At 39.9% G+C, this 26,600-nt stretch overlaps 1 protein-coding gene across 1 annotated transcript; it reads left to right on the top strand.

Moving 5' to 3' along the window:
- Positions 1-10,318: 10,318 nt before the first annotated feature.
- Positions 10,319-26,389, top strand: LOC150091121 (uncharacterized). Its single transcript, XM_090386054.1, has 3 exons — positions 10,319-11,143; positions 11,561-11,905; positions 26,303-26,389. Exons 1-3 carry the CDS (start codon positions 10,319-10,321, stop codon positions 26,387-26,389), a joined length of 1,257 nt encoding a protein of 418 aa, XP_090242180.1.
- Positions 26,390-26,600: the final 211 nt, after the last annotated feature.

Here is a 26,600-nt window from a genome sequence, read left to right as displayed (position 1 = left end):
GGTGTGTCGCTGATATGTGTACCAAAGTTAGGGGAATCGATTGTGCTAACAAAATTGTGTGGCCATGCTGGCGGTGCTTTGTTGTGTAGAAATGCAATGTGACATCTGTTTTTGTTGAGAATCATCGGTTAAAAGTGCATACAGTAAAAGGACATTTTTTGTTAACATCATTTGTTAACTAATTTGCTAAAATTAGTTAAGGATAATTAAAACCGAATTAAAACCTAAAACCGAAGGATAATTATAATTATCCGTCGGTAATAATGATTATTATTATTGTTACAAACAATAATAACGGAGTTATAAAAATAATTTAATGACAATAATTAAAACGAAGACGTTTTCGCTCAGGGCTATACGAATACTTTTGATGTGTATTAAAAGCGTTTGCAAAATTTATAAAGTGATTAATGCGATCATGTGTAGTTTGATTTATGAGTTCAAAGTGAGTATTTCCTCTGGCTGGAGGAAATTATTTTATGACGATTTAATTGACACATCATTTACTTGGAGCATGATCGAGAGGCAACCAGAGGGAGCAATACTCTTGATCTGATTAACAGCCGTGGTTATTCCTACGTTAAGAATCTGCAGATAAAGAAACTACTAGGTGGCAATGATCACAGTGTGCTGAAGTGGGATCTACTGAAAGTGGTAACTACCAGCAGGGGTAAAGGAAAGTTTTTTGCTTTCGTAAAGGTGACTACGGTGGACTCAGACAGTTTTTAAATTCTATGCAGTGGAACCAACTGATGAAGTTACCAACAGTAAATTCTAACTGGGAAACATTCAAGGAATTAATCTTGAAAGCTACTTGGCTTTTCATACCAACCAAGAAATACTGTTCAAGGTTTAGTCCTAACTGGATGTCAGATGAACTAATGAACTCGTTACAGTGAAGTAAGTATGCAGTCTCCACTCACACCCGCCCAAATAATCGAATAGGGTATGGAAAGATTCGTCACTCCTCAAAACCGTAGTCCACGTCTATAGTTTCAGCGGTAGCACAGTGGTTATAACCATCGTGCACCCCCACAACCGGGTGGAAGCTGTAGAGCTCCATATGTAGTGTGTTTATATAGAACTTAATGTCCGTTGACCTCTTTAACTCCTGGTTGATTTCTTGCAGGGATATCCGGGGGGACATTGTACCCTCTGGTCACGTGGAGTGAGTTTCCTTGTTCTTTCTGCGCGTTGTTAGATGATTATGTACCGTTACGCTTCCACTTCATTGTAACATCGCCGACGGTCAACTTTGGATGACGTAGGCTGTCGGAAATTAGACGAATCACAAAGCAGCATTGTGACATCCGACAATAACAGCCTCTCTCAAATCATTCACTCGGATATACGTGTCCGAGTGAAACTGTAATAATTAACCTGTGTGGCTCATATGCCTTTCCTGCCGATATCAGTCACTTATTTATTATACAAGGAATCTTTGATGGAATTTGTCTTTCACAAAAGGTTCTGTGAAACCACGAATATCCGGATAATTTTTGGAGGGTAAAAGTGTATAGCTGCGTCTTGGCTTTAGCTTCCTTGGCTGTAAATTCTAAACAATCAACCAACTTCATTAGTCTATGCTACAAATTGACATATATTTTGGTAAATACAAACTATACTGTAGCTTTCCATCTAATATAAACTAAAAAGGTTTTTTAGATTGAAACATATACCGTATATTTTATCCCAGTATAAGAAACAGATGATTTCTGCAGCAGCAGTAGAAGATTACACCTTCAGAACTGGTATATGCGTGCGTGCGTGAGTGTGTGTGTCCTGATGCTCATTGGAGGTGGAATAGTAACTTTATTTATTTTGTTGTTCAGGAGTGCACCCAGGGGAAGACTGTCGAGTTTCAGCTCCTTTCAAAAGATTTAATTAAAACAAATACAAAAAAAGTGTAAAATTTGAATTGGTTAAATCGTCAGCCTTCCCTAAATCCTGAGTGCAATGCTAATTGCTGTGAACAATATCGAGACGCTAAAATGTGTGCACGTAGTTATCTACATATGGAGGAATCTGTTTGAAACCGACTACGGTGTTCTAATGAAAGAAGTTTACACAGGAATGTCGATATTGCTCCAAGACAAAACTTGTGTCATCTAGCTGCAACAGCCAGCCTACAATCTTTAACCTGTCGCGCTTGTTGAAACAGGGCTATTCTGTACTACACTGGAGTAAGTAGGAGCATTCTGGTCTCCTGCCAAATGTTTTAGTAAAATATCAAATGCTAATCGTCCTGGAAATCTGATGGATCTATTGCATCCTGCTCAAGAAAATAGTTTGAATCAAAATAGCATATCATTTTTCTTCTAACTCTCGTACCGACGATCTTGGTAAACGACCTTATGTCATACCTAGTACACTCCATTCAAATGTTTCCCGTGGTCTTCCAACAAAAAGATCTTAGAAGAATTCTGATTAACCTTGCCACCAAGGAAGCTCTAGACCCTGATGGCTGTTGTTATTTGGTTTTTAGGAGCATTGGCAACTAAGGCCATATTGCTCCGGGAATATGCGGTGGTCATTCCCTGACCTTTCCGCATCCTCCGTATTTGGTGGTGACAGGCTCGAACCCCGGTCTAATCAAGAAGCGTGTGCTAAGCACTGCTGCTCCTTCCCACCTGGCTGCGGAGGCGCCAAACCCTAATGGAATTTCTCCACTTGTTGTCAAAACCTGTGTTCCTGAGCTTGCCCCTGTTCTGTGTCGCCTTTTTAACTATTTTTATTCCACTGGCGTTTTTTCTTTTACTTGGAAATTTACTGATATGGATGGTGACAAATCCCTCATTTTTGATTATGTCCCATTACACTTATCCCTAAGCTTTCAAAAATATTGGAGAAACCCTCAATTGCTAACTCTTAAACTACTTCGAAGCCTTCCAACTGATCAATGATCGCCAGCATGAAATCCGACAGTGTCGAACCACTGATTACAGCATTTTTTGTACAATAACCTACTGTTGTACTGTATGTTACTCATCTTTGGACAAATTCAATTGAAACAAATTGGTGAAACTCGTGCAGTTTCGCTTGATATTTCTAAAGATTTTGATCATGTTTGGCGTAAAGGTCTTCCGAACAAGTTCCCATCCTATAGCCTGCTGACTTTTTATTTTCGCAATTGAATATCCAGTTTTCTCTCAGAAGGTTCATTATAGTTGGTAGTAGATGACGCGCTGTCTTCTAACTTAACATTGGCGTTGTTAGAGGCATATGATGAAAGAGAGCAAGCTTACATAGCATCAGTCAAAAAAAAAAAAAAAAAAAAAAAACAACCTTCACATTTCACCAAACTCTAAATGTTTTGAATTTATTTAAGCTGTCAACTTCTACAACCACAGATGAAAGTTTGTTCCAGCAAACAACCACCTGCTGGCTAAGGGCAAATTTCCGCACATCTATTCTAAAACTGTCTTTTCTCAATTTGAATTTATGTCCACCTCGGGTGACTAATCTGGGCAAGAGGAAGAATCCCATCAGCATTGAGCTTGCTCAAACCATTCAAGGCCTTATACAGATCACCCCGCAGGTGCCTTGATGCTACAATTTGCAGAACTTAAGCCTTTATTGGTAAGAGCAACCCTTCGTTCCATTGACCAATCTCGTTGCCCTTCTCTGTACTCGTACGAGCAACTCAACGTCCTTCCTAAAATGAGGCCTCCAGACCTGTACGCAGTACTCAAGGTGTGGCCTGATAATTTATACAACGGGATAATTTATTTAAGCTATAAAAATTCCTGTATATTATTCACTAGACACCATGAGCTATTCTTGTAGACTGTCTGCAAGACTGCAACTTCATATCTGACTGCACAATTACCCCAGGTCCTTTTCATTCTCTACCACTCTCGAGTGTCACACAGTTGATACGTTACTATATGGGGTTATTGCTACCAATATGCAGTACTTTACATATGTCAGTGTTAAACTCTTTTTGCCTAATGGGCTATCATTAGCATATTTCAGTTTGATACACCATGTCCGGCACAAATTGTTATAATTGAATAAACTATAATTGCTATAATTGAAAACAAACAGTATCAACTTACCGATATCTACCATCAGTTGCTTAAATGCTCTCTCCAGTCAATTCTCTAATAGAGCGAAGAAAACTTAGTTACCTTCAATCCTTCTAAAGCTCGGTCCTGTTTTATTTCTCTCAAAAACAGCCACTGCTCCTGTGCTTGTCTTCGAGGACACTCATATTTGCAGACAAGATCGAATATCTCTGTTATATAAACCTCTAAAGTAACCTATGCGCCCTCCTGTGCTATGCACTTTATTTAGTGCAAAGTAACACCGGAGGGAGACGATGCTGCAAAAAGCGCAATAGCGCCCCCTTCCTGTGATATTTAAACTCAGTAAATTTTTTGAAGTTTGGATTCCATAAAAAATCTTATAACTGCTATAATATTATTATATTTTTAAGTAATTCAAGTGTTGAGAAGCGGACCCCAGGGTTTTCCCCAATTAGTCGTATTTTTAAGTAAGTAAAAACCGCATTCTGTTGCGCTTTTTGATTCTCTTAAATCCTTTTGGAACATCCTGTATATTGATATGAAAAACCACGAGTCGCCACCTCTCCATCTTCCTTGTCCGAGGCTATTTCCAGTCCTATAGAGGTAATTTTGAAATTCAGCTGTCTTGCCTATTCAGTTTGCCCATTTCTTGCAAATTCCTCAAAAATGAAAAGAGTCAAGCGAAGGAGAGAAAATTATATGTGACGACGGTTTTTCTTTGACTTGATGTGTGTACAGTCTACTCCAATGTGCAGTTGACTGTATCTGCCGTGTACCTGATTGAATACGTCGATTCTCGCTCGACCACTGAAATGAATTGTGTTTTCCCTAGCTGACCTTTGGCCGAATGGTCCACTAGATATCTTTTAGCGCCCCTCATTTCAGTTTAACTTCTCAAGGTAGGCGGCTGCTTTTAATATTTCCGGTATTAGTAAATTATTCTTAGCGTGTTATTTTTTGGTTACAGATTATTAACAGCAGTGGCAACCCTTAGGAGTGAAACGACTTCGAAGAAAGTTATTTCATTTATAAATATAATTTATTGAAGTCTTGTTATAATTATGACTTAAAAATATTACATGAATTAATGATTATAGATTAGCAATTCCAACTAACACTTTTATACACGTGGGAATTTTGTTGCAAAGGACGATGCTTGTGAAGTGCTAAGCTGCCTGCTATCATTCTGTAATTAAACAGCCTAGAGAAAAAGGCTTAAGAGAGAAAAGCAAAAATAGAATGAAACTGAAAATAAAAATAGAATTAAACTGAATACCCATATTCACGATAGAAAGCGCAGATGGGGGATGCAAAACAAGGGGGATGCAAAACTGTAGCCGGACAATCCAAGAACTTCAAAGACGTGCAAACCTTAATGCAAATACTGACTGAAGTAACATCATATTGATCGAGACTGAAAGCTGATAATACTACGCATGTTTATTTATTTATTTATATTTTTTTAAATAATGACTTTAATAATACTACCCGACAATAACATTAGAAATGTTTGGCCAATATTTTTAATTATAATTACTGAAATTGTTCTTTATTATTAATCTTAAAATAAAATGACAAATTACTGCTGCCACCAGGAATTAGTAAAATTTGTAGCTGTTTGTAAAGTATGTTAGGGAAAGTTCCAGGGTCAGGAATATTCTCGACGTGATCATCAGCCAGGAACCATTAGCAGGGAATAATCACGGAGTACTAAGAGAGAGAGAGAGAGAGAGAGAGAGAGAGAGAGAGGTAGCAGTTGTTAAGGCAAAGGAGCTGGTTTTAATTTCAGAAAGGAGATTACGACAGTTTAAGATGTTACGTGGCCTTTATCAACTGGGAAATAACTCACAGAGCGCAAATACGTCGGAATTATAATATGCTCTTAAAGTTACAGTCACAGACGTCATAATGCGAATATACATAGCACAAGAAGGATTCCGAGATGGATGAATACTGAGTTAGCCAGTTTAATAGAGCAGTAAAAGATGGCATGGAAAAGTTACAGAGAGATAAAGAGCACTGAAGTCCATAACAGCTACAAGTTGACCTGTAAGAGTAGCACAGAAACGGTTAGGCTAGCAGATTATGCGAACTCGCTGGCTACGAGAGCAAAGAACATTTCTTTTTTCCATTTATTTATTTATTGTAAAAGGCGGTCCCTACCAAGTTCGTGCAACCCGGCTGTGTATATAGAATACCATATATACAACATATAGTGTATGAATTGTATATACAATTCATAATATTGCATAGAGAATGAGAGACGTCCATTCAAAAGTAGGTCTAAAGTCCATCCGCATAAGAACCCTCCAAGAAGAAATGCGTAATCGCGCGCAGTTAAAGGAACTGTATGATCTTACTAAAACCATCCGATGTACTTATCGTCTGAGACACAAATGAGTCTGCCACAATAAAAGGAACTGGACATTACTACTGAGCCATCTGAGATGTTTGTGTTCTGAGAAAAGCAATGGATAATCCACTAAAATCATTCATCACAAGGAACTGCATTTACTGCATTAATGCATAGAACAAGAAAGCGCTGTAAAAAGTCACCAGTGAAACTACACTAATAATGACACGTGATTGCCCTACTAAATGATCAGTGCAGCACAACGAGCTTCAATAGACCTTCCTTATCTGACTAACGTAGGTGAATTGCCTGTACATGTTGTTGGTTAGTTAGCAGAGCGAACGTCTCCACATTAAGATTGGAGCAATGCATAACAAAAAGTGCAACGGAAATAGCTGCAACTGATGTCATATTGTGAAATCATATTTCACAATATGACTTCTCATATTGTGAAATAAATTCGCAACTGGATTGTCAGCTTTTACGGATTGTTGATTCAGCCTTTTGATAACGATTTGGACAGTCCTTTAAAACTACGAAATTCCGTGCCGCCACCACGCATCGCAATTTTTATTGAAGTAAAGCCCGCTGCTAAACTGCCAAGTCGATCTTGGCCCATTCCTGCTGGCAGACTTTCCACAACTTTCAACAGTTCCGGGGCGGCGGTTTCCGAGAACTCTTTTCAAAAGTCCGAATGCGCAAAAATCCATGGGTGCGGCATCAGGTGATTTAACAGGTATATCTTCAAACGGAATGGAACGAATAACTTTCACCGCTTCCATTCTCCGCAAAAAAGCACGGGTGGAACGTGACTGTGGCTGGACACTTTATCCTGGTGCATCCAGACCTTTTCAGCGTCAGAACCGTACAATGTGCTTATTTCACGTTCAAACAACGGCTGTAGAATTTCAGTCTGGTAACACATTGAGTTGATTTTCACGTTTTTAGCGACTCTACGCAACTCAAATTTGCCGTTATAACAAAAACCGGCTACAACCATAAAACCTCGGCCAAAACTTTCCTTGCACTGATGCGCCCATGTTGGAAAGGTCTTGTCACCCTGTGACGGTAATAAATTGCTCGAATTTTGTTGCAATAGGAGATATACACCCACGCTTCGTCCAATTTGCTACGAATTTCCACCTTTCAGCTGCCAGATATTTTTCGTAGAGTTTTCGAGCATTGATCCGCCGCTCTGCAATGTGCCTTGCCCCTAGGTGGTGTACGACTGCCTTGTGCTTCTTCTCCAGTTGCAAATTTTCATTGATTATGCGACAAACGGTTAACTGGGATGTTCCCACACGTGACACTATAGCTCTTTGGGCTTTTGGATTTTGACTGACAACGAGCGACTGCACTTTTCGTACTACCGTCCTCGTTCGACTTGGAGCAGGTTGCAGTTTCTTCGGTGTTTTCCGCCCATTTGCAGCAGCTTCGCGGAATTTTCCTTTGCCATTCAAAACCTTTTGGATACTGAACTTCGATACACTAAAATTTTTCGACTTGCACCTATCAATAATTTTCGCATAACTGTACCCTTTTTCGGAAAGTGCGGTTATGTAACCATCCAACCATGGGTCCAATTTACGAGGTATGTCGACATTAAAACAACTTCTACAACTGATACACCTGTTCATAAGGTTTGGGACTGCGCCTGCGGGAAAAAAATTACATTGCTGCCATACGTCACAAGCAGGATTAATGTCAAAATCGTTATCAAAAGACTGAATCAACCCTCCGCATACCACCGGGTGCCGGACATCATGGCGTGTACACCAACGGACAGAGTCGCACAAGTTTACTGCTCCTGATTTTTTCTTTTAAAATTAGTCTTAACAATGAGTTTTTCGTTTTAAAACTTATGGCACCGGATTCTTCGTCGTGTGGACTATCCTGGGAGTAAGTTTATTTTTTGATTTTTGGGTTCTGCGCTAAGATATTTTCGTTATTTATCTGGCGCTATTGTCTATGGGTCGGGTCACCACGCCGCCATAGACATAGCATTGGAGAGCGCGGTCACTCTGTGCTTTGGCCGCAACGAATATATCTAGGCGACCTTGACTGGGTGGGTTTCCCCCCCCTTGTGTGCTGACAGTGTTTAGATTTGCTTGTGACTTGAGCGTATTTGAACATTCTGGAACTCTGCTGACCTTGAACTTCTCACCAGGTCTCCTCTCACTGACCTCCCTCGCTGACGACAGCGAAACCAAGACATGTATTGTCTTGCTCGCCGCTTCCACTGTGCTACAACTGATTTTATAATGAATTCTGTGTCCCTTCCCCACTTTCATAAACTTTCCGTGGCTGACTCTCAACTCTTTCTTAATCTTGGACGTCTTGACAGCGTTTATCAACTTTAGCTTTTAAAACAAATTATCCCACGAACTTGTGGTTTGGATCAATCGGAAGAAAAGGGAAAGGAAAGAAAATTTATATTTTTTTATTTATTTATTTTATTTTATTATTTTTTTTATATTTTTTTATTTTTTCCAAAAGATAGATACAGACATCCCGTTTATCCGAACTATAATCGGTAAGGCGAATTATCATGGAGAAAACATTTGTGTGCCAGGATAAGAGGGAAAATCAATCCCAAGATGCCCCTGAAGTCGAGCTGTTGGATGAGACTGAGTACCCCAAGCCTACCCCAACCTCAAAGAAAAAGTATAAGAAAACGGTTGTACCCAATTCTGATCGTGAGACACGGAGTCAATCCGAACTAAAGGAATCGCAGGGAAACAACAACTCGCAAATTCTCCCAGAGAACGACCGAGCAAAGCAAGCAGAAAAAAGTAAGGATGGCCCAAACAAACAGCAATCATTTGTATCCTTGGATCCTACCCTACCAGAGGGTACAGTGTTGGAACAGGTACTTGTCTTGAGGACAAAACTAGAAACTCTTATGAAATAGCCAACCAGCCGGATTAGTACTTCCCTTCGCGGCGATATTGTCGCTTTATGGAGCCAGTTAGAGACAATCCTTCTTACAGAGCATCTGGAACAGGAAAAAACTAAGGCAAAACTTGATGCCTTACTAGAAGAGAGAGATAAAACGCCACAGCGTTCTCACTCCTATTCCGATGCCTTGAGGATTCCAGCACCATCAACAACAGCAGGAAAGAAACCAATCACAAAGAAACCGCTTCTACCAACGCCGAATATAGTGATAGTCCGGCCAAAGGATACAGAAGAAACCTGTACTAGTGAGGACATTAAAACAAGATAATAGCCAACATGAAAGAGGACTTAAAGCAAACAAGAATTAAGGGAATTAGAAAGATGAGAAATGTGGGAGTGGTAATTGAAACAGAGAGTGAAAAAGAAGTGCAAAGCATCATTAAGAATCCCAAGATTGAAACCCTTGGACTGAAAGCTGAGCCACCCAAAAGAAAGAGACCGTCCATAGCCATTTTTGACGTCAGTAAAGAAATCTCACCACAACACCTAGCAGAAGAAATATATCAGAGGAATTTGCGAAACACACTTCCTGACGCGGAATCGCACAATCTAGTAATACGAAGATACTCTACTAAATCCAGGAATGGCGCAAGTACAAACTGGATCGTGGAGCTCTCTCCAGAAGCATGGCAGATGATAAAGAATCAAGCCAGGATCTACACTGAATGGAGAAGCCACCGCTTCCGGGAGCATATAGCCGTGCCCAAATGCTTTAGGTGTTGCAAATACGGCCACACCTCCCACACATGCATGCAAACCACCCCCACCTGTGGTCACTGCTCTGAGAAAAGGGCATGATTACAATGCTTGCCCCAACAAAGCCAAGGAGCCAGTTTGCATAAACTGCAAGTCACTGAGAATAGGACTGCAACCATTCAATCAGGGATCCCAAGTGTCCAAACCTACATAAAAAGCCAGAAGTTTATACCAAGGACGAATCAATTATGGGGACACGTATTATAAAAAGTTTAACACTACTATGATTAAGTTCTTTCAAGTAAATGCGCAGAGGGCCAGAGCAGTGGCCGACCAAATCCGTGTCAAAGCGGACGAAGAAAATGCTGATATTGTCATACTCCAGGAGCCATATGTGAACGCAAAGAGTGTTAGGGGATATCCCCTGAACTACAAGATAATTCAGACGGATGTAGACACCCCCTGGGCGGCTATCCTAATCAGGAACCAACGTATTACTGCTACGAGAATTACACAACTTTGTACGGCTTGGGCTGCCTGCGCCCACATTATTACAGCCTTGGGCGCCGTTTATATTGTCGCACTATATTGTAGGCCCGGAGAAGAAATCACTTTTGCAATTAATTACTTACAACACCTCCTTGATGTACTACCGAATCAAAAGATAATAATTGGTGCAGACGTAAACTGCCGCTCGCCAGCCTGGTTTAGCACAACACCGGACAGACGGGGTACCAGGAACGGCCAACTTCTTGAGGAGTTCCTCTTTGGCTCCCAGATCTCAGTCCTTAATCAGCCACACCAGCTTTCGACCTTTTGCAACACTCTTTGGGAGTCCACGATTGACGTCTCTCTTGCTACAGAAAGTATTGCACCGTTCGTAACCAACTGGAGGGTGCAAGACTCATGGACAACATCAGATCACCGTGTAATAACCTTTCAAATTACCAGAACTCTAACAAGAACATCGCCAATCAAGCAACTCCATAACAGATTTGCCATAGGTAAAGCAGACTGGGAGCTCTTCAGGAACATGTTGACTGCAACTGTAGAAAATAACCAAGAGATGCTGGACCAATGGAGTGATCCTGACTCATGCCAACGCAAGGTAACAGAAATTATTACAAGTGCCAGTGCAACAGCTATAAAAAGAAAAAATCCACTGCCTGGTGCAGTTCCCTGGTGGACACCTGAGATTCAGCAACTAAGGAAAGAAGTAATTAAAAGAAGGAAAGACTTCCAAAGAGCACGGAGGACCTGGCCAGCTGCAGAAGTTGAAGTGCTTAGGCAGCACTACAGAGATGTCAGGAATCATTATACAGAAACTATCAAGAAAAGTAAAAAGAGATCATGGGAGGGCTTGGTCTCCACAACAGGAAATGCTAACCCCTGGGGGGTGGTTTACAAAGTCACCATCAACAAACTCCCCAGAGGCGAAGTTTTAACATCCACTCGGACACCGCAGGGTGTACTCTCCACAACTTGGGAGCAATCAATGGAAAATATTCCCGGCGTTATTTTCAAGGACCCAGCTATACCAATCCAACAAGAACAGCACCAATTGTGCCAAGAAAACCAGAATTATGACACATCACAGCAGGAGCCCCCTTTCTCACGGGAGGAGCTCCTAGTAGCCGTCGCAGGGATCAAACCCAAGAAATGTCCAGGCTTAGATCTGATCGAGCCGGAAATTGTTAAAAAGGTAGCTGAATATGCACCGAAGCTTCTGCTGGATCTGTTTAACTGCTGTATGGAAGCAGGAAAATACCCAACTGAATGGAAGACAGCAAATATTAAGTTAATTTTGAAGAACCCAACCAAACAGCCAGAGAATCCAGACTCGTATAGACCCATTGCACTTCTATCAGTGGTGAGTAAACTATACGAAAGATTACTGCATAAAAGAATTTCCCAGCACTATGAAGCAGCAGGACTACCGGCGGTGAACCAATATGGGTTCAAACCAGGTTCCTCCACAATAGATGCATTGAAAAACCTGCTCACTGCAGCGAGGGAATGCAGCAGGAAATACTTCCTCCTGATCTCCATCGACTTCGCTGGGGCATTTGACTCACTCTGGTGGCCAAGTGTCTTCGGTAGGCTGAGGGAGGCCAGGGTGCCAATAAATCTATTCAACACTATAAAAGATTACCTATCACAGAGAAAGGTCGAGATCAATACCCCGTACAAGAATATAGTAAAAGAGATCTACAGAGGATGTCCGCAGGGGTCTGTGCTGGGCCCATTGCTCTGGAACGTTGTCTTCGATGAGTTCTTGAGAATGGACCTAGGAGAAGTCAAATCCCACGCTTTTGCAGATGACCTGATCCTTACAGTGGAAGCAAACTCAAGAGCTCAGCTTGAGACCCTGGCCAACCATGCCCTTCGACTGCTTCAAACTTGGGCAGCAAAGAACTTTCTCACAATATCACCTGTGAAAACCTCATCCATTCTCCTTAAAGGCTCTCTCGACCTGCGTAGACCATCCCAAATTAAAATTGATGAGAGCACGATAAAATTGGCACCACAGCTCAAATATTTAGGTATTCTCCTAGACAGCAAACTATCCTTTCAGCCACACCTTAAATACATCAGAACGAAGATCAGGAACTAATCGGCCCTGGTGGCCAGGGTCTCACGTAGAGACTGGGGCCTCAACAAGAGAACCCTGGCATTCTATTATAAGACAGTTTTCATACCAGCAATCTCATATGCTTCGGCCATATGGTACGATAAGACCACATTAGTAGTGAATAGAAGAACGCTGGATTCTACACAGCGATCCATCCTCCGTGCCATAACCCGCACCTGCAGTACAGTGAGTACACCAGCCTTACAAGTAATAGCAGGAACGCTCCCATTAGACCTAGAAATCGTTAGAACTGGAATGCTCTATTACCTTTCCAAAGGAGTCTCAGTTACCTTCCTGAATTTTACAACTGATCCCACTTATAATAGGAAGGCAGAAAAAGTACGCCTACAGACCCACCTGTTGCAGGAGTGGCAAAACAGATGGGCTGGTACCACCAAAGGAGAGATCACCCGCAATTTTTTTCCACACACAAACTCTGTTTGTGTGTGGAAAAAAGTTTTGGTCCTTGAGGCTGTCACAGACATTCTCTCAGATATGCCAGACAAGCTTTCTTGCTACCTGTGAGTCTAAAACGCTGATGGAACTGATATTCGGGTGACACTCAAGTCAAAGTGGACCCAATTTCGGCGAAGTCCGGACGGTCTATGACAGCCAAATCCTCTGCTTGCACCTTCACGATGGTGGGACTGTTAGTAATCCTGGGTATAACCTTCATGCACAAGTACATGGTGGGTGACCACCCAGGTGTGAACCAACGTAAGCAGGGGTCGAGGTGTGGCGCCCACACCACATGGAGGAACGCCGCCCCTCTATGTTACCAGGCAGTACTAGGTGGTAATTGACTCTCATCAATCGGTGAAATACCACCACTTTGCTTATTGGAGGCTTGAAGTGGTGGAACCCATGTTTAGTCTCTAGAGCTAAGTTCCGGCCAACCCTTCCCTATCTCTTCCATCATGCAGTATGATTGATGATTTTTGAGGTTATGATGAATGTCGTGGCGAGATCCAATATTCCTTACATTTCGAGGGTACAGCTCTAAAACGGTGTTCGCAGGCCGGCCGCTAGTTAGTACACCGGACTGAACCTATTGGTAACTCTCTAGGAAGCTTCCGGATCAGCTAGTGTATAATCTTGCTACCTCTACTCTGCCAGATAGTGACTGGAGGGAGTCCGAGTAGTGTGTATGCGGGGAGCATTGTCGAGGCCACGTTATGTCAAGGATCTGGGTATATTCTTGCCACATGAACGCCATATCCAAAAATTTCATTACTTCATACAGCATGTCCCACCCACTTTTTCTTTCTATTGAATACACCATGAATTGTCAAAATAATAGAGCAAGCTTATCTGCGAAAAGATCTAAACCTCCCAAGGACTTCCTAATTCATTTCACAAATATACGTGGTCTCAATTCTAATCTCAACGATGTCCATTTCCACTTGCAGTCTTCCAAACCCCATGTACTTTTTCTGACTGAATCTCAGTTATCAGTTGATTCAACTACTGCTCATCTCAGATGTCCAAATTATTTGCTGTATGATTCCTTTCGCCTCAAAGGTGGTACTTGTGCATATGTCCGTTCTGATATTCCCTGTCAGAGACTTGGCAATTTGGAATCTCCTCTCTTTGATCTTCTCTGGCTTAAAATCTCTCTACCTCATTGTGTAAAATTCATCTGTTGTCTCTACCGTTCTCCCAACTCCACTAATCACTTGGAGCTCTTTGACTTCCTCTCTTTGCAACTTGACTTTCTCCAGTCCAACTTTCCTAACAGTGAGGTAATTTTCCTTGGTGATTTTAACGTTCACAACTCCAGCTGGCTTCCGTTTTCTAGTCACACCGACCCAGCAGGTCGAGATGCTGAGGCTTTTGCAATTACTAATGACCTAGCACAGATTGTTCATTTACCTACAAGAATACCGGACAATCCTAATCATACAGCCAATACGCTTGATCTTTTTCTCACAAACAACCCTTCTAAGTACAAGGTTGAAGTGAGAGGTCCTTTAGGCACTTCAGATCACAACTTGGTGATTGCCTCTTCTCCAATGGAACCTTTATCTCATGGCTATTCCCAACCTCGTATTGTTTGGCATTACAAGAATGCAAAATGGGATGACCTGCGAGACTTCTTTTCTTCTTTTCCTTGGTCTGATTACTGTTTCAAAACTTCTGATGTCAACGTTTGCTCAGATCGTGTCAGTGAAATTATTCTTGCAGGAATGGAATCCTTTATCCGACACTCCACTTTAAAATCTCGTCCTTTATCTAAACCTTGGTTTTCCAATAAATGTGCTAAGGCTGTTCAAGAGAAGAACGTTGCATATCGTAATTGGCTTGTTTCTAATTCTTCAGTTTCATTTTCTGCCTACACCAAAGCTCGCAACAATTGTAAAGCAGTTATTAATCAGTCCAAACTAGAGTTTGAACAGGCTAAGAGTAGAAAACTTGCTTCTTGCCCTAATGGTAGCCGAGCATTCTGGTCTCTTGCCAAAGCTATTGGCCGCAACTTTTGCCCATCTCTGCTCCCACCTCTGTCCAAACCAGATGGTTCTGTTGTCACTTCAGCCAAGGATAAAGCTGACCTGCTAGCATCCCATTTTTCTTTGAGCTCATGTATTAATGATCTTGGTAAAACACCTCCCACCATTCCTAACACGCTCCATTCAATGCCTCCTGTGGTCTTCCGTCAAAAGGATATCAGAAGGATTTTGATGAATCTTGATGCTAAGAAAGCTCCAGGTCCTGATGGTATTTCTCCACATGTTCTCAAAACCTGTGCTCCTGAACTTACTCCTATTCTTTGCCGCCTTTTTTCACTTTCTTATTCCAAAGGTGTTTTTCCTTCTGCTTGGAAATTTGCTCATATCCAGCCAGTTCCTAAAAAAGGGTGACAAATCCCTCCCATCCAATTATCGTCCCATTGCAATTACTTCTACTCTTTCTAAAGTAATGGAGAAATCAATTAACCGCCAACTCTTAAACTACCTAGAAACTTTCCGTCTGATCAACGATCGCCAGTATGGATTCCGTCAGTGTCGATCCACTGGTGATATTCTGACTTATGTTACCCATTTATGGACTAATTCAATGGAAAGGTTCGGTGAAACACAAGTAGTTGCTCTTGACATCTCAAAGGCTTTTGATCGTGTTTGGCATAAAGGTCTTCTAAACAAGCTTCCATCTTATGGTTTGCCAACTGTTTTTAGTAATTGGTTATCCAGTTTTCTCTCTGATCGCTCACTGAGGGTGATGGTAAATGGCTCTCTGTCTTCTAACTTCTCCACTAATGCCGGTGTCCCCCAAGGTTCAGTGCTTTCCCCCACTCTTTTCCTCTTGTATATCAATGACCTTCTTCCATTGACTGGAAATCCTATCCATAGTTTTGCCGATGATAGCACATTGCATTCAACTTTCCATTTTGAGAAACCTTGTCCAGCTCAATCAGCTTTAAGTTCTCGAAAATCTGCTGCCAATTCCTTAAATGCCGATCTTCAGGTAATTCTCCAGTGGGGCAAAGACAACTTAGTTGATTTCAACCCTTCTAAAACTCAATCTTGTCTTATATCTTGCAAAAAGGATTCTTCTGCTCCTATGCTTATCTTTAGTGACACTCCAATTTCTAGGCAAAATGATATATCTCTTTTGGGGATTACCCTGACTTCTAATCTCTCTTGGCACAAGCACATTAGAAATATTGCTTCCTCTGCATCTAAAAAAACTTGGTTTTCTCTTTCGCTCTCGGCGTTACTTTTCTCCCAAACAGCTGCTCACTCTGTATAAATCGCAAATCCGCCCTGCCATGGAATATTGTTCCCACATCTGGGGTGGTGCCCCTAAAACCTCTCTCAGGCTTCTTGATTCCATTCAGAAGAGGGCAGTTCGGTTAATTAATGATTCATCTCTAACAGAGTCTCTCCACTCGCTGTCTCATAGACGCACTGTTTCTGCTGCATGCCTCTTCTACAGATACTTCCATGGGCACTGTTCTTCTGAATTGGCTTCTATAATTCCCGCTCTCTCTTTCAAAACAGTCCGAACACGTGCCGCCACCAGCCAACATCCATTTACTGTCCAACTTCAAACCCACAGAACCAACTTTTCATCTTCCTCATTTATTCATTCAACTGCCGTTTTCTGGAACAACCTTCCTTCATACGTATTTCCTGAAAATTACAATCTACAGAAGTTCAAGTCCAATATCAACAAATATCTTCTTTCGTCTTCTCAACCTCCAACCCAAGCACGGTACTAAGTACTATAGGTTTAATACCTCTCGTGTTTGGGGTTCTCATAAAAAAAAAAAAAAAAAAAAAAAAAGAGTATACCCGAAATCACCATCATTGTTCTTCCCAGAACTTCATACAACGTACTTAATGACAGGGCATGGCCCCTTTAATGCAAAGCTCGCTGGCTTCAGACTCACAGACAACCCACATTGCACTTGTGGAGAAATAGAAGACTGGAACCATCTTATGTTTGACTGTCCCATATATGAAGACCTAAGATGTATTCTAATTGCAAAAGTGAGATATCTTCCAAGAGGACAAGAATTTCTCCTCCTTGAAACCGAAGAGGATTATAAAGCATTGTCACGATTCGCCCAGGACCTCTTCGCGAGAAGAAGGGTACAAATTGCCATTCACTGAGAAAAAGAAGAAATGCCACTCAACCATGACAACGCAAAGACAAAACTAATCACCAACCAGCATTTCTCCTCTTTAAATGAAAGAAGATTAAAACCGAAAAACTTGATGATAGACTGCAAACACAACCTCAACAACCTGAACTGCAAAGACAGGACTTGTCCCAGGAATGACCTACAATCCTAGAAGTTGACATCTTTTTAAAAGAAGTAGAACTCAAATAGAAGACCTACCATGGACTTGACCTCATTGCAGCTCTGCTGCCAGCGCAACAGGCTATACCTGTGCTCTCTTGCACGGTACTTTCTTTCCACTTCCCTGAGGAGGGAAGGAGATGGTTTCACTGTCTCTTCCCCTCCTCGCCCTCCTTTTCCTCCTAGTGGGACATGGGCCTGCCCCACTGACCACAGGGGTCACCTCCTCTATCGACCCCTTACTTCCTATTTCCTCCCCCCAGCCTTCAGTCTCTTCCCTACTCTGTTCACTTTCACAGCGTAACCCCACATAGTCTAAATTTAAATCTCTGACCTGGGGGTCACCTTCCCTATTGGCTCCATATTTCTGGCTTTCCCCCACCTGTCTTCAGTCTTCCCCCTACTCTGCCTAAACACTAGCGGATGTCAAAATTAAAAAAAAAAAAAAAAAATTGTCAAAATTCCAAATGCATACGAAAACCCCTTTCAGTCTACCTTTCAGCGACTACTTCCCAATACTATTAAATTATTTTATTTATTTATTTTTATATTTTATTTTATTTTATTTATTTATTTTTATTATTTTTTTATTATTTATTTTTTTATTTCATTTTTTATTTTATTTTATTTTTTTTATTTTATTATTTTATTTTTTTAGGTCCTTGCCACTGAAATCTCAGGAAATTAGGTGGCAGGACCTGCCAGAGTGAAAACGCAAAATTACTGGGTACCTGGTCTGCCTCCCCGAGGCATAGTGTGGACAACGTTGGGCCCCAGCAGGGGTCTAGCGGCTAAATGGCCAGAAGAACAACGAAACACAACACTACACTTACAAAATCCATACACTTTTAAATCTCTGGCCTTCCCAGTGAACTGGTACACCTACAATGAAAGCAACGCGGAGATGGGGGAAACCCCTGGTGCCGTTAGACACGAACACACTATACACTATACACTATATATACCACCGGGTGCCTACTCACTGGGCGCCTCCGTAGCCAGGTGAGAAGGAGCAGCAGTGCGTAGCACACGCTTCTTGATTAAACCGGGGTTCGAACCCGTCACCACAAAATACGGAGGATGCGGAAAGGTCAGGGAATGACCACCACATTTCCCGGAACAATATGGCCTTAGTTGCTAATGCTCCAAAAAAAAAATCAAATAACAATCTAAGCCTACTCACTGACCGACGAGAAGAAACTGTCCCTGAAAGGGCCATTTGAGCGTGCTACCCACTGAGAATAAGTAATAACAATTTTTTTTTTTTTTTTATATTGCGGAAGCGTTACTTATTCAAAGTAAGAAAGACGCAACTCAGTTTGAAGGATTTAATAATATGAGAAGTAACCTTACTGCTCGACAAAATTAACATAATAAAAAATGTTTTTCATTAAAATTTTATTGTGAACAGTGTCGCCGAAGATGACACTTTCACAATCAAATGCATGCAAATTCCGACATTTCAATAGAAATCAATCTATCACCTTACAGAGCCGCACACACACATTATGCAAAACATTATATTCCTGCCTATTAAAACACGTGTTGCGACCGCATCACTTCATTCCCATTTTTTGGCTTGCTCAGTGGAAGAGCCACATCTCCAGTACTCAAGATGGCCAGTCATCGTCGTTTAGACGATTCTTTAAGTTGGTAGGCCGTTGGTCGACTTGGTCGCAGGCGGAGGTGGCACGTTGGTTTAATGTGTCTCGGCATTATCGAAGAAGTTTCAGGAGACAGGAACCATTACAAGAAGAGCTGGCCGAGATCGCCCGAGAACTATATCAACCAAAACAGACCACTATCTGGATATAGCAGCAAGATGGAACCCTACGATGTCCTGTCATCAACTGCCTGTTGAGGATGCTGCGGCAACAAGATTTACAACTAGACAAGATTTTCAACAAGCAACACGTTTTATGGAAAATAGTTACAACTAGACTGTTTTAAAAAGGCTCAATTCAAGTAGATTCTACGCAAGGAAGCCACTGGATGGATTGTATCACATTAGCCCAAACCACCGTAGAGCTCGTCGAAACTGGTACCATTAACATGTGACTTGGAACTCTGACAAAAAATAAATAAAAAAAATGGGGTGCAGTTTTGTTCTCTGATGAGTCCCGTTTTAGCCTATAAACAGATTCAAGACGTTATTTCATCTGGACACAACGAGGAATGCAGTACCATCCCTCCATCATCAGAGACATTAATCGTAAGTGGTGACATTAATTTTTAAATTGCTTTTAAAAAGGAATAGCAAGTTTGCCATACTCGAATCAAGTTCAAAGTGTTATCTCTAATTATCAGTTATTTGTATTATCAGTTTTGTGTATAAATGGTTCTTGGAGTGTATGGATTTATTAACACCATATCGAAATCGTAAAAAAAAAATAATAAAAATTTAATTTATTTTGCGCAAAATAATGTCCGATTCAATTAATTTCTTCTGTGCTGCAAAAATATAAATTTACCCCTGGAGTAAAAAGTTAAATAAAAGATTCATGCCATGTCGCTGTTCTCAATTTTTTTTTACCAGCCTATTAGTATGTCGAAGGAAGAAATTTGTTGTTTCTTCTTCTAAACAGTGTTAACAGTAAGAAGCAGAGCTCGGTATAAACTTTCGAGTTATACATTCCGATCCCACTATCATACATTACTTCAAAGAAGACTGAGGTAGTCAGCGGCAGTACCGTTATTTTTCTGTCCCCTTTCATTCTCCTCCAGCTGTGACCCCTCTGTTCCAAATCCCCTTAACATTAGTCAGTTCTGTGTTCTTAGTGAAACTATAATTAGCCTTAAAGTGGCTAGGCCTTCTGCTTCGTGAAACTTCCTGTTATCAGACTGTCGGGAGAAATCTGTCAGTGTCACGAGCAAACAGATTAAAACATCCGTCTTTGTCCTGGTATGGCTAGGGAGCTCGAGACTTGTAGCTGAGGATAGAAATGTGCTAAAAGATCTATTGATTCCACTTGGCGGAGATGAAATGAAATTAGAATTGCAGATAAAGTAACGCTGAAAGTTCTCGCTTCATTTTCTCAAGTATCCGTCCTGTGGCAGGTGGAGCCTTTGCGTTTTAATCACTCGATTTAGCCCTAACTGGAAGAATTAGCTATGCCATAAGATTTAGGCATGAAAGAAGGAATTTCATCTTCTAGTAAGAGTGAACGTCATTTCACAGGCACATTGCATCTGTTAAAAAAAGCTTCTTTTTATTAGTTTGAATCAATAACGGATTTCCGAATGCATATCATGAACCCAAGATAGTGGATCGATTTGAAACATGTTTGCAGTGTTTCATTTAATGTATATGTATTAGCCTTTAACTATTAAAAGACGTTGATGATCACGCGAAAAAAGAAACAAATTAATATAATTGGAAGAAACGGAAATTTGCTCATCTGTATGCCAAAATGCGCAAATGTTAAGGAAGAAATATTTTCTAATATTAGAGAGAACCTTTTCTAAAACATTGGGAGGCTACAATTATGATTAAAAGATATTTCACGTACGCGAAATTTAAAAATTGACATATAATTATCACGTGTTTCAAATTAATTAAAATCGTCAAACCTGTGACGAGAGACATATTCAAGCGTTATCCAAAGACAACTTCGTGCAAATAGAATAGCTGAATAAATAGTATCAACTATTTATTCAGAAACTGACAGTTTTAAATCTTGCTATCTGAGAAACTTTGCCGGTTTTGTTTTTAAAATAAGCATCGAATTTCATTAGAGGCACCACTAATAGAATTGCGACGGGAGTTAAATGGTTTAACAATGAAGAAGCGAAGTTGAATACAAATTAACAAATAGTTTAATTCTACTTATTATAAACATTATACAATCATCCCTCATACAATTACTTAATTGTGTTGTTATTAGCCTACAGAATACGTTTATTGGGAAAATGCGAGGATTTGTTGACGGAGATGATGGAATCAATTTCAATTAAACTTAGCTGGCAACGCTTTTGTAATGCTTGATTAGATGAAAATTAGAGTCGCCGGCTCTTGTGAGGAGTGTAAAATATTCTAACTCGGCTGATTGGCAATATTCTTATCAGTCAGCTACAGAATGAAAAATGTCGGTCAGAAAAATGACGCTCATGACGTTATAGAAAGTTAGAAAGTGCATAAATGCTGAAGAAAACATGATAAATTAATAAAATCTGTTGCTAAATCACTTTCATTCATTATAATCTTTACTGCAATCATACAAATGGATAATGAAACAAATATTGGTGTGGTATACGAATATTATACAATGAACAGCTGCACCCGAATTAATTTAGAATGATCTCAATTTTATTTATTTATTTTTGTCTTTTCTAGTATTTCTAGCCCCGTAATTTTTTCCATGTTTTTAAGAAAAGTGAAGAGATTATCTGATACCTCCTACTAATTTCACTTTTTATGGCACTGCTTTTCTTTTATCATTTATCATTTCAATTTTCCCTTGTAAGTTCGTATCTTTCGTGTTTTTTTTCTTATCTCACTATGCTTTATCTAATAATGTTCCTTACACATCATTCTGTGGAAAGTGACTTCGACAGACTTTTAACACCTACCGCCCCTGACACAGCTGAATGGTCAATTAGCTTAAGTTGACCGTGATTTGAGCCAACATGACCGCAAATAATGATAGATATTCTTGTTAAAACGACTAATTGTAAACTCCTGTGACTATGTCGCTCATTGGCTGCAATAGTGGCACAACTCAAAATTCTTAATTTTTGAGTTAATACAACTGTTGGGTCAGTGGACTCTACATTTATGCAATAACAGCACAAAATGAGATCAATATTATCTCGCCAGGTGACACAAGTGTCGTCATGCCATCTGAGTTTTTACTGCACCGAGAAGCGTCAACAGTGGTACTTCTTCAGTGTGCCCCAACCTGGGGGCTGAATGGAGCGCGGTCTGTGTGCAATAGTGACCCTTTTTGAGTTGTGGCAGTATTGGAGTGTAATGCAATGCAAATTTCTTGTTCTAGATCATACGCAAAACGAGGGTGACTGTGCAACTCATTATTATAGAAAAATATTAAAATATCGCTAAAGTCTTGTCCTGTATTCGTCCCATCACAATATGTTACGTTAGATAGAACTGCCAGAAAGACAGGAAACCCTTTCAAGGTGACAGAGACGAGTCATTGCAATTTTTACAACCTGAAATATTTCACCCGACTCACTTCTATGAAATTTAATGAAAATACTAATGAAGTGAAATTCAATGACATTGCTAGCTTTAAAGCAGAAAAGCAGCATTTGCACTCTTTATTTTATAAAACATCATAGAAACACAATGATTTTAAATCAGTTAATGTTAAAGCTAGTAAGACAAGAAAACCTTTGGAGACATTTGTAGATTTCGAATTGAAAAAATGCTACAATAGTTCCATTCCGATTTCGAAAAAAAAGCACAGTGAGCTCCACTGTTTGTTGAGCAATTACACAATTCCCAAATGTCATGCCGGCTTTTTATAAGTCTAAAAGTTAATTTACGGAAGAAATAAATTTTCTAAGAATGACTTAAATTCTTCCATTTTGCTTGTTTGTACACCGATAATTATGTACTAACTTCTTGTTCTTATTTATGCTTTACCACAACTATGCTCTCAAAGATTAAAATGTAGTTAATACATGTTTCTGAGTTTATGAATATAAATAAAGCTCTTGTTTATGTTGTGTTTTTCTTCATCTTAATTACCTTCCATCTTTAGGAGACTCAAGTCGCAAATTTTGAGTGGTGCAATAGAAGCACAACTCAAAAGGGAGGGGGGGTTCAATTTTCGAGTATTCTGGTTACCCATAAGGGAATGTTGATCAAGCCAGCCTACTTTTGACTATCACTGGGTATGATGAAATGAATCACAGTATATTTCAACAATAACGTAATTTCTTAAATTCTAAACAAACTAATTTTAAAAGCCAAATTTTCCTCGTCGATTATCTCAGAAGTACGATTTTTGAGTGATGTAATCGTTCTAGAAAACTTTTATATATACACACACACACATACAAACATATACCAATTCGAAAATACATGTCCCTGCAATCACAACGAACTGTTGGCTCCTGGCCCGCAAAACTGGAAACAGAATGGCAAGGATAATTATAACGCATTAATTCTTTATTCCAACCTCTTAGTCACATTATTTCATAATTTTGAAGAACAGAAGCTTGACAGCACGTACCAAATACATGAATAATGGATAAAAATTAAGTTCCATGGTGCCATTGTTGATGCATTTTGAGGCTTTCGATGTTAAAAGAGAAATATAAATAACCTAACTTTACCTGAAAACAACTTTTGACAGCATCAACCTTCTAGGAGCTTTCTGTGAAATTAATATTAAGTTTCTTGTCTTCCTGCTTTCTAACAGACGTGTTATACTGAAGATCAAGAACAAGGCTTTCACAAGATCTTTTTGTGCAGGGTTCCCTCAAGGTAGTATATTATCGGGATTCCTCTTTAGTGCTTTGATGACCTCACTAATGTTAAATAGGAAGGACATCGTTTGTTACACAGATGAACTGAATCATCTCACTCCGATCATATTGACCTAATAATGAGACACTAGCACTCATTACAACCTTTCTCATATACTTTTCCCTCAAAGTACAGACAAACAAATTTGCGATGATGGAATTCTCTCTTGGTTTAAAATCCATCCTACCAACCTTGGGGTAGTTTTTAATCCAAGTTGCAGTCATCACATCGATCGGGTCTTAGTAAATTTTCTTCTCCATGCTGTATAAAGATAAGAAACGCTTACCGCATGTTAGAAACATGGAGACAACTAATCTGTAGCCATCCTCCACACACCTGGTGGAAAACACCTGAGTTCGAGTCCCATCGATAACGTGAGGAATTTTTATGGGCCTTTTTCACAACGTGGCTGAGTTAATCAGTCTCAGGCGAGGATAGCATGTTTTTTTTTTTTTTTTTTTCCTGGAAACTCGAATTTTCCGCCCAACAAACCGAAAATCTACCAGAGAAAACAATCAATTTACAGCCAGTATATACGAGAATTTTATGACCTTAGTCGAATTTTATGACCTTAGTTGATGATATCCTACAACAACAAAAACAGCTATACTTGGTAATTCTTTATGTAGTTTAAATCTGATGTTCTGCAACACATGTAACTATTAAACACATGTAGCTATAGAACTCAGTAGCTATTTGCTACTGAGTTCTGGCTTCTTTGGATCTCATGGAAACACCAGCTTCTTCTATGGCAGCGCACAACCTACCTGCCTAGGTCTACAGGGATCATACGACTGTCCACACTAGCACATGAGGGAGGCTGCTGTGCATTCTAAAAATAATTATCGGTCAGATTTCTTCTCCTAGAATCTAAGATATGTGTGTATTAAGGAGCCACTTCGATACTCTGCTCGAATTTTAACATGCTGCAACATGTCAGGTAGTGTCCGAGCCCAAATGCTTCCTTTAGTCCAATCCGTTGATGCTGATCTCCAGAGGTTCTTCCTAGAAAAACGTCAGCGCCATATTTTGGAATTTGTCAGTACCACTGCCATGATTTCTAACTGACTGAATCCCTTTAATTTGGATATGTGGTTTATGTGTTCCAGCCCCGAGACAAGCATCACAATCATCTAATGGCTTTGTTCATGTGCGGATGTATGTTGACTCCACGGAGAATTATCTCTAAGGGCAGTATTCAAATTTGCCACTTTCTAGCTAATGCCTAATATTCCGACAGACCTATGTTTCTTTTATATTATCATATTTAGTGGTAAATTTAATTTCAAAGTAATTTAACTTTGTTTCTTAAATTATGCAGATTGAATGCATTTGCATTATCTTATTCTCTTCAATGTTATTAATTTATTTCTTTGTATAAATTTCATTCTCTATTTTCCAGTCCTGTTTGTTAAACCCCTAGCCACTGGTTTTTGTAAATCTACTGGCAGGCATTATGACAACTATTGCAATAAATATTATATATTAGCATCAGACAAAAAAAAAAAAAATAATAATAATATATTTACTATGTAACAAATTTAAAAATATATTTTCTGTTTTATCTTAATTTCTTAATGGTTCATTATGAATTTGGAAATGGTGATTCCGGACATGACCTAAGTTTGCGTGGCAGCAAAGGATTACCCAGGAATGAAAGCAATAATATTACGTGTATCCGATATATTAATAATATTTAACACTCTTACGAGTACACTACGTTAAAAGGATAGTTGCAAAACTGAAATCAGTAATGCTAAAGAAGTTCCAGCTGCCAACTACATACGAGCAAAACATAAAAGTAGCGAGTCAAAATAAGATTTAGAAAATTTTAGAAATAAATAAATAAGCAGTTGCCTACACTCATTCAAGGAAGCAAGCAAACCCCCGCGGTCACTTACTTAAAATATGGTGCAACTGCTGCTGGAAACTCCCACTCCATTTAAGACGTATTTTCTTTTGTCGTGTCTGTCTTGATCGCTCGCTTTAGGACATCCGTGGTCCTCTTGCTGTTAGCAAGCCATGACAGAAAATGCGAGTGTTTTGGGAATTTCCACAAGGCCGATGCTTCTTTGTAGAGGTGGTCACTGTGGTTTATCTAACTTTCCTGCTTCTAGTTTTTCTTTTTTAGTGAGTATCTGCATTCGCCCATTTGGTTAAGTGGAGTGGGGATTTCCTAGCATATTTCCAGCAGTAGATACGCCATATTTTAAGCTATAGGCCGTGTGACTGTGCTTGCTTCTCTGGGTGAGTGTAAGCGTCTGCTTATTTATTTCTAAAATTTTCGAATTCTCATTTTGACTCGCTACTTTTATTTTTAAGTTTTGCTCGTATGTAGGTGGCAGTTGAAACTTCTTCAGCTTCACTGGTCGTAGTTTGCAACTACCGCTTCAACGTGGTACACTCACTGGCAAAAGAAAATTAGAAACCTTTTGTACTTGGTGCCAACAAATAATCAAACCTGCAGTATGCAAATGTAAGTCATCATATGATATGATCACAAGTTCTTGTGATCATATCATATGATGGCTATCATATCTTGGCTAAGTTAGTTGGTCTCGGGCGAGGGTTCTATGGTTTTTTTCTCCAGCAAACTGGGGTTTTTCGTCCAGCAAACAGAAAATTGACCCCAGGAA

Source organism: Mastigoproctus giganteus, chromosome 1, assembly GCF_048544385.1.
Source record: "Mastigoproctus giganteus isolate SK-2022 chromosome 1, ASM4854438v1, whole genome shotgun sequence".
In the NCBI taxonomy this organism is placed as follows: Eukaryota; Metazoa; Arthropoda; class Arachnida; order Uropygi; family Thelyphonidae; genus Mastigoproctus; species Mastigoproctus giganteus.
The sequence above is the reverse complement of the archived record's forward strand: the minus strand, read 5'-3'. Positions and strand labels throughout refer to the sequence as shown.